General features: G+C 45.1%; 1 protein-coding gene across 7 annotated transcripts in view; it reads right to left on the bottom strand.

Moving 5' to 3' along the window:
* The window catches only part of COL26A1 (collagen type XXVI alpha 1 chain), a 181325-nt gene that overhangs the window by 28651 nt on the left and 137710 nt on the right, over window positions 1-14964 (bottom strand). For all 7 annotated transcript variants that reach the window (XM_030029123.2, XM_030029126.2, XM_030029128.2 and 4 more), the window contains 2 exons: window positions 4015-4168; window positions 714-758 (listed from right to left, as the gene is read on the bottom strand). In XM_030029123.2, the coding sequence (XP_029884983.1) occupies window positions 714-758; window positions 4015-4168 (199 nt within the window). The remainder of the gene's footprint in view (window positions 1-713; window positions 759-4014; window positions 4169-14964) is intronic.

The raw sequence follows: 14964 nt of genomic DNA, 5'->3' as shown, positions 1-14964 counted from the left end.
TAGGCCAAATCTTCAGCTGGCATAAATCAGCTCTGCTGCTGTGGCATTGCTTTCAGAGAGTTGAAGCCCACGGCGAGTATTTATCCTCCAAAAACATGAAAGAAAAAGCCACGGGAGGGGGGTGGGGAGGCGGGAAGGCAGAGGGTGAGTATTCTACTGCTGGAGACCAAATCAGACATAGAGAGACCTGGATTTTCTTCCTGGCCCTGTCATTAACCTGCAGCACACCATCTGTTCCCTTTCCTTCCCCAAGGTTTTCTCTGTACAGGAGCAGAGTATTCTCTTTGTATGGAGCTTAGCAAAACGATGCCCTGACTATCACCAGCATCTCCTGGTGCCCCTGGCAGGCAATAGCAGTAAGATAATAACAGTGTTTTTATTTTTTAATGGGAGCATCACTCAGCACATGCCCTGCTTGCTCTAGCCACGTGTCCTCCAGTGAACTGCCTCTCCATCAGGCAGGGCTTTCCATCCTTTGTGTGCTGGGGAAACTGAAAGTCTCAAAGATGATAAACCTGGCATTTCACCTCTCTAACCAGAGCAGCCCACGATCAGATAAAACCCAAAGAAGAAAAACCCAGTCTCTCTATATCTGTCACTGAGGACTCCTGGCCACAGAACCCTTCTGATTTTTGGGACCTATCATGTAACAGGATGCAGCACAGCAACATTTTGTGCTTTGAAAGAGGAAACAGCAGAAACCATTGACTTACCCTGTGGTATTAGCTGGTCCTCTGCACTTCTGTGTCCTTTAGGCTCTAGTTAACAGGGTCAGGGTAAAAAAAAAAAAAAGAAAAAAAAAAAAAAAGATATGAAAAATTAGGTCTCTTGCTGCCAAGTGGCTCGGCCAGAGTATATATATTTTCTTAATCCTCAGTAAAATGTATCCTGTTGATTAACAAGCTGATCAGAAAGGCCAGCGGTGCAGCTGTCTCAACAGCTTTGATTGCTTTTAAATGATTGTCTATTCTCAGCCCTGTCACTCACAGAAGAAATAACTACCCTAATAAACAGTAGCAAGTTTTCCTGGACTTCAGCCTGGAGAGGTGTCAGCCAACCCAGAGCTATAAGGTCATCCAGAAACACTCCCACCACTCAAAGCATCTAGTCCATATCAACCATCTTTGTATTAGGCACCAACGTTCTGCCCTTAGTCCATCCGGTTGAGAAACTTGGTGGCACGCAAGCTAGGATTTGGATTTGCTTTGGCTGAAAAAATAGAAGCAGGGCAGAGTAGGCAATGTTTCACAAAAAACTCTGGGGAAGGGGATGGGAGGGACAGAGCCTTAGCTTTCTACAACCCAAACCACACAGGACACTCAGGTTTGACTTCCACCTACTCTAATATCGCACTTGTTGAAAGATGTCCTGAGGTCTACAATCTCTGTAAGTGAACCTGAGGCCAGCTTTGAGCAACAAGTCACAGTACAGTGTTGAAATCATGCAAAATGGGCGATCCCCCAACATCCTAAACCAACTGCGTGAAATTCCTTACATTTCACCAAAATCCACAATGCATTTTTTTGGCTGGCTCTGAATTGTAGATAGAAAGAGGTGTGGGCAGGGAAGGAAGCCAAATGTGGACCCAGATCCACGAAACATCCCCACTTAAAGCACTTAAAGCAAGCATTTGAAGCCCACAGAGCTCGGGTAGGGGCTTGGGCAGGCCAATAAGCATGTCAATAAGCAACTTAACTGATTACTCCTAATTGCTGAAAAGCACTGTCCTGACCTGAAATGGTCCAGTGCATGCCTGATTCCCAGTTATTATGCTAGAGTTGTTATTCCACACTAGGCTAAATAAATCAAGGCTAGAAAAATACAGGGTAACAGTGAGCAAGGACTACACCTGGTAGCATGCAGGCAGGGCTGTAACGCATGCAGCTGGCTGTGCACACAGCCTGGAAGTCTGGCTGACAAGACAGACTCACGTAAAGCTCAGACATCACCTCTTTTTTGGAGGTGATCACTAGCTACCTCCTGGATTTACGGCAGGGGTGGAGGGTGCTGATGCTGGACTGTGGAGTCAGCCTGATGCAAGTGCTACAGGAGATCTGTCCTGTTTTGCATCACTGCCTGGGTGAGTGGCATTCACTGCTACTTGCTGAGCGAGAGAAGATTATCATGTGTACAGAGCCTCTGAGAGGAGAGGACTTTGAGCGGAAGGGAGAGAGTCGTCAGTACTTTTGCTGGATTGACTTTAGTACAATGAAGTGCAGGTGCAGAGATACTGTGACAGCAAAAATAAATGACATGGAGAAGGCAGAATGAGTATATAATGGACACTGGGGGAAACTGCTTTAATTCAGTTCCTGGCAGCCATCACTGTGGTTCTGAAAATACTTTGCAGAACATATTGTTAGTGAACCTCCCTCCATGTTGTGGCATCCTGTCAAATTATAAACATGGACGACATCTGGTCTATGTTGGTTGCTCCAAGTCTGCTGCACTCATGAAGGGCTGCCATAATAAACTGCTCGGACCAAAAAAAAAATAAAAAATTAAAAAGCAAAGTAGGCTCTATAGAGGATAAAGAACTAAAGAACTGCTCTGGGAGCGAGCAAAGCAACTGACAGACAGGGCTTTGGAAGCAGAGAGCAGGGATCTTGAAATGAGAATGCCAAGGTCAAGGAAATTCAATGCGGGGGGATCTGTCTAGCCAAGTGGGCTCAGAGGGAGATTTTCTTATAAGTGTATTTTTTTTTCATGCCACAAGAGGGATCATAAAACAGCCCATTGTGTTTATGGTAAATTTAAAAAATATAATGCAGACTGCAACTGATGTTGCTATTCATGGGAAAGTTTTTCCTCCTAATAAAACCAAGAATTACCCCTACACCCCAGTCCTCTACCTCCCCGCACCACTCCCTGATGGGGAAACACTGCATTCAGCGCTCAGTAGGTGAGTATGAATTGTCCCCCTGTGATCCCGATGGCTCTCTGGAGTTTCCTCAGGAATGCTTCAATCTATCCAGGCCTCAAAATCCACAGTCTTTGGACTTAAAACATGTACACTGAAACACACAGGCAGGCATAGTGGCCCTCCTGAGGTTAACAGAAATCTAACTTTCCCAAGACCAGAATTCAGCTCTCAGTACATGCTTGTGCCAACAGAAATCAAGGCTAGCAACAGGCCATTAAGGCTGGCAAAATGGAGCTTAATACATTAGTTTCTGCGCTTAGCTGCTTTCTTCCAGGAACATGCCTGCTCTGCGCTGGCTTAACTCAAGGAGGGGCAGAGGCACAGAGAGAAAAGCCGAAAGTCCCTCTGTGCCAAGGGGTGACCCTCATCCCTGCACGGGCAGTGGGAAGGGCCCCTGAGGAAATCGTGCCCAGCTTGCTGCAGCCAAAAGGATGGTTCGAGGTGGGATCAGAGAAGACTGAATTCCTTCCTCATCCATGAGTCCACATGGGTATTGGCATGCGACCATCTCTGCGTACACAGCTTGGTAGAGAGGGAGGGACAAGAGGCAACATTAAACCTTTAGACCGAGCAGCCCCTGGTGTGGAAGAATCCTGTCTCTAGAGCTAAATAATGCTGACTCTGGCCCTAAAAGAGAGGCTGAAATCTCTCAAAATGCCTCTCCGCAGGGTGGTTTTCCTGCTGAGTGCAATCCCGCAGCGAGTGTTTGCAAAAACTAAAGCTACGGTGTCCCTGCTGAGGGTGCAAAGCAAAGTGCAGACACGGAGCCACTCATGCCAACAAGGCTGCCTGCCCTGTACTCATCACACAGCACCATGTGGCCCAAGTATGGCCGCTCCCGTCAATGGCTCCCTGCTGGATCAAACACACGGCAGCAAACATGCCCACAAAAAAGAGGAATTGCCCATCTGAAAATCTTAACCCTCTTCTCCTTTAAAGAGCAGAGGGAAGGAGCTGCCAATGTTTCCCTCCAACCCCTCTCCCCTGAAGCTTCCAATACTACAGCAGACTGACATGGCCTCCTTTTTAGTTACCCTACAGGAATTGTGTATGTAGGGTGGGCAATTTGGCGAAGAGCAGGTTAGGCTTACCGACAGATCCCACTGTTTTTCTCAGGACAGTCCCGGGATTCAGCAGGGGAAAGGCATCTGGTAGTAAATCATCATACCATGTGGCTGTCGTCCCAGCGATTGGCAGGTTGTTTTCCAACGGTGGGCTTCGCTCCGCAGCCTCGAGCAGAAGGATCTAGACAGGGGACATGAGGAAGGCAAACAAGGTCAGTGGGATGGTTTCATACATGGTCTCAATCCTGAAGAGGTCTCAAAACTCCTCTCTTTGCCAGCAGGAGCTGTGAATAACTCTGCATCACAGACCACAGGGTTTTGGTGTTAAAGCTCTAATGTTCTTCTGGAAAGTGGCAGTAATTAGCATAGGAAGCTGCTGTGTTAAGTTGCAAGAGTGTCCTGCACATCCTGCACAAACCCTCCTCGGAGAGGGCTTCATTGCTTCCGGAGAGACTCAGCCTCACATGGGTTTGTCTCCCTGGCAAGAAACATGAAACCAGGGACCAGAGCTGGTGTCAGGGAACACAGCACTTCGCTGCTAGGTTACATCTTCAAATCCAGAGTCATAAGGTCAGAAATTACTGAGTGGTATGAGGTGAAGGGCTGCACCCCGGATGCCCAGGGTAGCAAACTGAGGTGCCTCAGCACAAGTACTGGTTATAAGTCAAAGCACAAGTTCTGACCAAATTAAAGATGATGGAGAGTATGAAGCTTTTAAAGAGCTGAAGTGTTTTAATTTTTGAGCAAATAAAAAAAGGCAGGCAATTTCCTCAAAGAGCTCTACTTAGAAGTAATAGGATATTATTAAAACTCACAACTGTTTCTGTACCTTGTAAACACACTACCTTCAAATAAATCCACATCCCAATGTGCGTCCCTGAGCTATTTGGGCCATTTACAACCTAAGCTCCTTGGCAAAGTGACCCCGTTTTCCTTGTATGATTTAGACTGCTGTTCATCAAGCTGTGCTCCTGTGGCCACTGGTGGCCTGTATGAAACTGGAAGTTAGTCTTTAACGCGGCTGCAAAAAACCTAAATGCCCACAAGAAGTAGAGGGATGGAGGACCCAGGTGGACTCTGCCCACTGACAAACTCCATTAAAGTGAAGCCCAGGGGAGCATTCATTGCACTTTATAATCAACATTTTTAATTAAAGTTTTCACAAAATTAGGATTTTTAAAAAAATAAAATTTTCTATTTAAATGTAAATGCTTCACCCCCTGCCTTCCTAGCCACTAAGCGAGGATGGCACAACAAAGTAGTCTACAGATTTCTTTTGAAAAAGCCTAACCCATCGGGAGCACTGCCGTGGAGCGCCAAGCCCATGTGCTCTGCTGCAAATGCATTTTACCTCAGTTGCTAGACAGAAGCTAAACAGAAGCCAAGGGCAGCACCCACTTTCCTGCTGGGGCAGCCAAAGAGTCAGCAGCCCTGCATTAGCCATGCCTGGGATGCAGCAGCAACCCTGCCACTTACCTGGCAACTGGATCGATCCCTGGCAAAGCTGCCTGCTCAGGATGGACACAGGATGCCCATCAGGCAGGAGCAGGGCTGAGGTTTCCAGAACAAGAGTTTTGATCCAAGCATTCAGCTTCTCCAGCAAAGTCTGCTTTCTAAGCACAAAGCTACACAGGAAAATTGTTCAAGGAGTGCAACACTGTGGTTTGTTACAGCTCTGTCTCTTCCTGTTTGGAAACCACCTAAGCAAATACTGATTTAGGTATAAGGGAAATAAAAGATAATAGGGCTCAAACTTTCCACTAAATCCCTAGAAGTTTCAGCTTTTACATGCTGTGTTGTCTTTACATAATGAAGTCACACTGCAATTATAAATGAGAGTGACTTGGCTCTGCTTGTTTGTTTTTAACTTGCAATTATTACAAGGTTTATCACTTATTTATTACAAGGCATGGTGGGAGCCAGTATTGCAGCAGCGCCAGAAATGATGAACTTCCTGCAGAATGTACTGGCCTGACAGGGGTGAATCAGAAACTAATTAAACTGGGAGCTAGGTTAAGTGCAAAGGAACTGAACCTCAGCTGTTGCAAACAAGCAAAATTCTTCCTTTATTGCGAGTATCTTTATTCATGGATCCACCGTCTTGCTTTCTGAGTAATAAGAAAGCAAAAAGGAATCAGGTCACAATGCTTCTATTCACCAGGCTTCTCTGATGCTAGGCAAGGAAGGAATCGGTTCAGTCTGTGTCTTGCACTTCTGTGCTTCTACCCAGTGATTTATTTGTCAGACTTTCAAGGAAATACGCTATCAGTTCAACAAACACTGAAGCATGTGCCTTACCATAATCGTGCTTAATTCCCATTGACATGGGACTGAAGTGTGCATTGAAGACCTTTTCTGAATCACTCTATACTATTATATTATCCTCTTACTTCCCCAGCAAAACACCTGGATGTTGCCAAAGTGTACTCACCAACAGAGGCAAAACTAATCCTGGAGGCGGCAAATTAGAGGGGCTACAGCCAGGGCAGGGTTAGGATGCTCCTGCTGGGAAGAAGGGACTGACAAGGACTGTCTTGGACAGTATTTTGCCGCAGCCCAGCAGTGTTGCGGGAAGAGGTGATATTAAATCGATAGCAGCAATGGTCAGAGACCAGCAAACTCCAGGGGTCCGGGGCCCTCCCGGGCGGCGCAAGCAGCGCTAGCACAGCTCTGCCGAAGGTTGCATCTGGAGTGGAACTGCTCCAAATCATTTTTATGGGTGATAATAAAAACGTGTTACCACATAATCAACACAAAACAGTGGCAACGGTATCCTTTTCATTAAAACAACATGTTTTAAATGAGCGCTCTGCTGATAAACGCTGTAAAAGATTTAAAGGCATGCACAGAATAATCCAGTATGCTCTTTTATAAATTGACTATATATACTTAGCAGTCATTAAGGCTCAAACCATAGTAACAAGTTTATTTTCCCTGGGCAGAAAATGATAGAGGTCAGGAAGTCTCCAGACTTAAAATTGCTGAGAAATTCTAGTTTTTATGATTAGGACTGAAGAAGTGCCCAAAAGAAATAAAGTAGAAAGAAGAGAGCTCTCACATCCGTGAGATCCACAGTGCCAAACTAAAGAAGGAAAAGCACAAGGGATTTAGTCACATTCAAAATCTCAAACTATAGACAGTTCTTTCAACAAGGAGTGTCCTCTCATAAGCTAGCACAGCACATAGCACAAACGGGGTCCTTATGCATTATTGCAATAGCACTGGAGCCATTCATCTATTTTCTGTCACGTTCTGTTTTTCTTAAGGCTGCCATTGCTGTAGTCAAGGGACTCGAGGAGAATTCCCACTTTCATTAAACAAAAAAAGAAAGTTTCTAGCCCTCTGAGTAAACTGCTGGAAAATGATACCACAGAGGCTCACAGCCAGAAAGCAAATTAGCAAAACGTGCAATGTATTAAAGTCTCGGTATTAAAGTCTTGGTATTTTCTAGTCAATAAGGTTGAGGTAGAGAGAGGGATAACACCAAGTGAAGAAGAATGTGTGGTTTTGATTGGAAGTCCTCCTTGCAAGCAGTAGCCACCTCTGTTGCTATTACCACTTCCAATGCAAAAGTTATGCCTCTATGAAGAATGGAGGCAGAAAACATCCTAATACCACCACATAAATGAAATCTGTCTTGATGCCATGGGTAACGTTAGTCGCCCAACCACCCAGAGCAGGTACAGAGAACTAGCTGAAGGGCAGTGCTTGTGGTTGCTGCCTGTGGTGTCAGGAGGGCAGATCCCTGCAGAAGACACGAAGGCCTTTCCTCCCCAGCTTGGGCTGCGTTGCACAAGGTGAAGGATGGCCTCAACTCAGCAAAACACTCAGGCTTTTGTCTTTTTGCACATATGGAAGCAAAAAGTCAAATCTGAGCCTAAACGGACACGCTGAACTGGAGCCTCTGGCAACAGAGGTTCCACCGGCACAAGGGCTTGTCTCTGGTTTCCAGACCCCACCTCTCAGATGCAGCTGAACTGGGTCAGAAAGCTGGAAAGAAGTGAAATGGGGCCGCGTCTCCTGCCAACACCGCAGCGGGAGACGGGCCCAATGTAGGAGATGGCGTGTGAACGCAAAGGGAATGCAGGGGGGATGATGCACTGCACTGGCCAAGGAGCTCACAGGCCAGCGCCAGCGGCAGAGGTTATTGCCTGCAAAACTCACCCCGGGGCCTTTCGAGTCCCGCAGAGCCGCCGGGCTCACCTCTGTACAGGATCTGGCGCTTGCTCTTCTCCCATGGCTCAAAGCCTGGCTCTTCGCTGTGGGGCCCGCTCACGCATAGGGCCCTCAGCAGGGACATTAGTGTTATGTGCCTGAAGCTCAGTCCCAGCTTACTCAACCCACCTCCCCCTTTTCTATTTGCCAGCATAAACTTTCTAAACTTCAGACACATACCACATTTCTTGCGTCAGATCAGGAGCTCAGGCCAGGGACAATGGAAACGGGAGGAAGGTTTTCATCTTCTTGAGATGTTCAGTGTCAGAGGACTTTTTTTGGCTTGTAGTGGCTTTCAAGAACCCTGATTTGGTTGTTTCCACACATCAAAAGAAGATTTCACAAACACAGCCTCCTCCCATCATCTGTCCTCTGCTCGCATTCCTGATGTCCTGTAACTAGTAGGTGCTAGAAACAAGGAAAGAACAGCCGGGCTTCCAAAGATTTCAAAATTGATACAACAGTGTTCAGAATGCTTTTTCTTTGGATAAAAATCCATGGAAATGCAGGAGGAATCATTTGACATAATCCAGATGGATATTATTAATTAATAAACAGGGGATATTTGGGCTCTTGAAGCATTGGTGGAATTAACTCCCCTCCATCCCTCTCTAAAGAGGAGGGAAAGAAACTGCATGAATCTAGCTCATCAGCTAAAAATTTCAGTGTAAAATAAGATTCCCTTGATCCTGTAAAGACACAAGCTGATTAATAATGGTAATTGCATAACTTGTTGGACATATCTTTCTTTATAGCAAATTATTTGGCAAAATATAGGAGTTTTTTAATCATTCATCAAGACAGAGAGCTAAACAGGGAGTTTTACAAAATCTGATGGAGAATGGTATCTCTCTTGTAGCAATATGAAACCTGTTAACGCAAGGCTCTAACACAGATGCAATTGCTTGGTTTCAAAAGCCAAAAGACATTCAGTAAGTGTCCACTAAAATCTGATGAACCGGGTGCCCAGTGAGAACCTGGGTAACTTCATCCTTATTACATCTTAGAGGCTTTGGCCAAAGGGGACAAGATAATTAGTGCATGGAGGAGTTTTCATTATGTTGATAAATTATGTGGGGAGCAATAGCTGATGTAATTTGTAGACCAATGTAGACCAAAAGGTAAGGTTTATGTCATCAGCTATTGCATGGAAGACAGAAATGAGGACCAAAGGCTTCTGCCAATCCACAGGTAGCACAGTTCACACTCTTTCTGCAAAAGTATTTGGTTTTTTGTTCAGTCTTACAGGATTTCCAAAAAAGAGGATGCAAAAAGTGACTTTCATCAGCAGGTATCTTCTGGAGGGGAATCAGAGCAGAGAAGACACAAAAGCACAGGGTAGCCTACTGGTTTAGATGAAATGCAGGCAGTGTTCAGCAGATCATCAGACTGTCGAGGCTTTGCTTGAGAGACCAGCAATGAGGGAAGGACTGGCAGTGGTCCTACTGGGTCACTGCACTCTGAAGCACCTGGGGAGCTTCTCTGATATTGCTACACATTGGAGATTTACCTTTGCTGCTGTGAGCCACTGCAGCCTGCCATCACTGGTACCCTGAAGTGCTAGAGCCAGGGGAAGAAGCTAGATGTGGAAAGGATCCAGCAATCCTTCAATGCCACGCTAAGAGCTCATCGCAGAGTGAAGTACACAAAGGAGCTCAGAGTGAAATCAGATTCCCCATCATTACTTTAAAACACCTGATAAAAATACATCAAAGCTATAACCTTCCATGCTCAAAATCACATCATTCTTCCCTGCCCAATTTATTGCTTGTCGCCTGCTGTGGATGTAGCAGTGCTACGGATGTGGAGCCAGGCCAGCCTGAGATGAACTCAGTCTTGACAAAGTAACATCTGTTCTCAGCAATGGCTTTGAGATCAGCTCTCTGCTTCTCACCAGGTGAGGAGCCCTCAACTCTGGCTGAGAGATTCACATCAGCTAGCTCAAATAGGCTGAGATGCCTTGTGTGCTCTCCTCCTCCACTGGACTCTACATGAAAAGCTGCAAGAAGAGAGCGGCACAACTGGAAAAGATAAAGGGCTTGGCCCTTTCCTGGCTCGCCTTGGTGCAAGCTGAAAAAAAGGACCCAAAGTAATTTTTCTTTTATGATCATACTTTCGTTATGAAGCTCCACTAGAATTTCTGATTGAGAATCACGTGGAAGTTTGCATGTTTGGGCACAGGATTGCCAAAGGATGTGAGCACTTGCGTCCCTTAGGCTCCTCACATCCCTCCCTTGATGAAACCTAATTTCTGTCCACAAAAGTATTTTTCTTAAAAAATAGATTGTAAACAATGTTCCCAGGTATTAAACACACCAAAAGCATTTCCTAATGTAGACATAGGATTTGCTTGGCAAATTAAGTTGCATGTCATAGGAGAAGAGAATTTTTCAAAGTTATTTTATGAAAATATTAAACCTATTTGACTAAAAATGACAAACTTGTAACTAAAAGACTTTGCGGGAGAGGATGGTGGAAAAGGAGGTCTTTAAAGACTTTTTGTGGTTCTGGCAAATGATTTGCAGCATTGGCCAAACACACGGAACAGTCGTAGGGAACAGATTGCTCCTCCAATCCAACAGTGATAAGAAGTAAGATCCAACAATTACTAGACTTGAGAACAAAATGATTTTAACCGTCATTCTGAAAGACGGAAGCATGCCCAAATGAGAGAAAGGCCAGTACCTAAACTGCCTCAAGTGTCCTAATCATAATCATGATTATTGCTGATTAGAAAAAGGCCAATGAGACAGATGCAAAGTTCAGATATGAACATTGACACAAAATTTGGTTTGCCCACCCAGTTTTGGTTCATGGTTCACCCTTGTAAAAATCAGTTAGGAAGTTGCATTTTCTTCTCAGGGACATTTGTTACATTAACTGACCTACAGAAACTCAGAATTAAATTAAAAATTTTACAGGGATTGCTTTAAGTTATTGCTGCTAGAAATGAGCCGGTTAATATACAGCTACCTGTGAAATAGCCCAAATGCTCCTTAAATTCAATGCATTACTGGACCTGGAGAAGCAGATTCTGCACAGGGTCATTAGGAAACCTTAGAGATTAGGTAAGCCACCTTCCTGTTCAGAAAAGAAGGAAAATAAGTAACTGCAGGTGGCAATCACATACACAACACAGAAAATCCCTGAAAGTCCTTGAAATATCAAGCAGCCACTGATGTCCACTCTACAGAACCAGCAGCAGCCTCACAGCCGAGCAGCTGGCGTTTCCACCCCAATTTCTCAGCCATGTCACAGTACCATGAAACATTTTCTGTTCTCCAAATATTTCTCCACTACAGCAGGAAATTGTTTTATTGCATGTCAGAGAAACAAAAGACAAACCCCATAAAACATCCCAGACAGCTGCCAGTATTTCATGTAGCTGCTTGGAAGAAGGGGAAAATATAGAAACATTTCATACAATGATTACATTAAAACTCCAAGTAATGGTGCTTCATAATCAAAAGACACAGGGTAGTGAAGGTGCTGTGGGGTAATCTGTCCTAAATAAATAGGGTGATTTCATATAAATAGCAATGTATTGATCAAACTCTGTGCCCAGTACAAAGATTTTCTTTAAAACCTTTCAGAATCTTCTGCATGGCGAATCACATTACAAGGACTGTTTTCATGCAAAAAATATGCACGTCATTTATCAATCACACAGTGAATCAATCAGACACTAGATATGTAATGTTATCTCCCTGCATTAAAGCTGTAAGAGAAATGCCACAAACTTCTCAAAAGCAGTGTCAGGAGATAAGACTGGGTTATATCAACTCAGATCAAATGCTGCACTCAAGCTCCAACCAATAGCTGGGATTAATACTGCACTGCTCATAGCTCTGTGGTGGAGTTTATTAAAAGAAACTGGGTGAACAAAATGAGCAGAAATTTTTATGCAGCTGCCTGCTTTCCTGCTAGCACTACCTGCCGTGGGCAGCAGTGCCGGTCTCTCCCGACACTGCAGCTCTCTTGAGCTTCGGTGGAGTTTGTCAAGACTTAGTCTTGTGACACAGGAGGGCAGCATCAGGCTCAGGAAATCCAGAAAGAAAGGGCTGTACACTCTTCCCGCTAAGAAGCTGTGCTGGCCTAAGGAGAAACCTTTCGTATGAAATAAAAGCAGGGTTCATTCTGTCCTCCCCCCAGTGAGGTTCCCCGCAGGGTCAGGGGGTGCTGCAGTGATGTCAGGTAAGACGTCATGGGAGAGAAGTAAGGTTTGGCACATTGGGGCTTGGGGAGGGGGTAGTTTTCTTCCAACCTGCACACTTTCTTGTCCTTGACCCCAGGAGCAACACCATCCTCTCTGATGTAGATTCCCATGGCCTTTAGATTTCAAGCTCAACACCACCAGTCAAGCTTTCAAATTTCTGGCACCCAAATGGGTCTGGTATCACACAAATGGAACAGGCCAACTCCATCCTGGGGAGATGGCAGGGTAACTCAAAACAAGGGAGATGAGGATGGAACTGGATTCCATCTCCCTTCACATCCTGTCCTGCAGAAACATCTCCTACAGCCACAAGGACAACCTAGAGCAGCGTTAAGGAAAGCATGACACACGTGAAGAGTTTGTTCTGCTGCACAGTTCAGCCACGTCTCAGGGTGTCTCTCCTCCCCAAGGGCTATATAAGAACCGGTCCATAATGAGTCATTTTTCATTCCATTTGCTCTGTGTTTATTCTTGCTTCTCGCTTTCTGATCCAACTCTCGTATTACAAAAATCAGAGGGTTACTTTTATTACCTCATTTGGACACTGATCTTACAAGTTGGATGAACCAACTCATACTTGTAATAAGAAAGATGAGACCATTTCTGGTTATATCCCCATTTTTTAGGGGGACAGCTATAAAAGCCTGCAGAACAGGAGTGGGGAAAGAAGAAACCACAGTTTTGTAGCCTCTTCTTCCATGGCTGAGTTTAAGTTTCTTTTAAGTTTCTTTAACTTGCCCTTCACAGCCACTGGAGAACAAACATGCATTTTACAAATCCTCACACATAACCAAGAAAGGCTCCTGGCTCCTGGTCCCCATTGCAGAGGTGTGAGGAAGAGATTGTTTTTCATTTGTCCCTAACCTACTCTATTAAAGCAAAACCTCTCACCCAGCACTGATCTGCCCAGGTCCACAGTGCCTTCAGAGGTAGCTTTCCACATATGTGCTCTCACCCTTCGGCCTTGCAGTAATTTATAACAAGTCTACACATGCTCCACATGCCTCAAAGCCCTTACAGCAGGTGCCAGTGGCCTTACCTGCTTGAAGCTGACTGGCTACACTGAGATAGCTGATCTTACCCATTGCCATTCCCTGAGCTCACCATGGTCATGCTGGGCTGAAATGCAAGAGAAGAAAAGCAGCAAAGCTCCTCAACTTCAGCTGTCTCCAGAAGGAACAGGACTGTGGCAGGAAAATCCGTCCTTGCTTATAGGAAGGATGAACTTCCACATCTGTCTTTGCAGAACAAGACAGCAAAAATCAGGGGGAGATCAGTCTCCAACATTGGCAAGGGATGTGTGTGGCCATCCCATCACTCCTGCCTCCCTCTGAACCGCTTCAGGCTGTTGTGGTGAAATGAGACATTACAAGAAGACAGTTTGGAATGCTGAGAGACAACTTCACATCCAGATCATCCAGCAAAATAGGGATCTTTCTCCAAAATCCAGAGCAGGAATGTGGACAACACTAAACAAATGCAAGCACCTTTTTAATGGAGGTAGCTATTATTGAATAACAACAACTGAGGTCATTACATTGCTACATAGATCAAACTGAACTCAAATTAACCTTGGAAAAAAGTGTGAATCAGCATATTTCTCTTGTGTACAGTACCAGCATTTGTGTAATGCTGCTTCACTCTCTATTTAATTGCTACAGTCAATTTTTGCACAGCACCCACAGCTTTTCGAAGTGGAAGCCAAAAGATTGATAATGACATTGCTGGGCTGGGCTGCAGAAGGCACCCTTGCAGAGACAGGGTCTTTTAGTACTTCACAATAGAAAGAAATAACTCATTTTGCTCTGTAAAAGTAAACCCTTTGATGAGCTTTGCTCCCAACTTAGGTCTCTGTGGGAGCATAGGAAAGTCAGAAGGAAACCCATCACAGCAACAACACAAATTGCCTCAGTGCAACAATAAAACAGAGACAGGATGCACTGTGCCCAAGAGCGAGAGCTGACAAGAATCAAGTTACCCAAAGCCCCACACTCAAAAAGGCAGAAGGTGTGGTCTTGGCTATGGCTGGGACTGAGGCAGTACCAAAATCCTTCAAATGCCATCTCCAGGGTCTGGCTGGCTACATCTTGGCACTGAACTTTGCAGACATCTGCCTCACTGTCCCCACATCAGAACATCTGCAAGACTACAAAGTCTTCAGCCATCAACACTATGTTTGTCGATGATGACTCAGTACTCCCTCCTGAACGCAGAGCAGGTTGCAGCCAGATGGCTGCCAACACAGGAAGCATTTCCTAAGGACAGCATGTCAGATTTGCCAGTCAGGAGACAAATGCCAGTTGTTGCACAACAAGTGTCCTAGGTTAGAGTAGAAGACAATGTGCTTCTGCCTTCACTACAGGTCCTATGCAGAAGGCAAGCAGGCAGCACTTCCCAAATACCGTGGGCAGCTAGCAGTTGGTGTCAACACCAGAGAGCAGATTGCTTTCAGGTGATGGGAATATCACCCAATTTAAACCAGCTTCATATCTGTAAGACAAACCCATCGACCTAGGTGCAGTTTCACTCTTGGGCTAAGACTTCTT

This window comes from Aquila chrysaetos, chromosome 10, assembly GCF_900496995.4.
Source record: "Aquila chrysaetos chrysaetos chromosome 10, bAquChr1.4, whole genome shotgun sequence".
In the NCBI taxonomy this organism is placed as follows: domain Eukaryota; kingdom Metazoa; phylum Chordata; class Aves; order Accipitriformes; family Accipitridae; genus Aquila; species Aquila chrysaetos.
The sequence above is the reverse complement of the archived record's forward strand: the minus strand, read 5'-3'. Positions and strand labels throughout refer to the sequence as shown.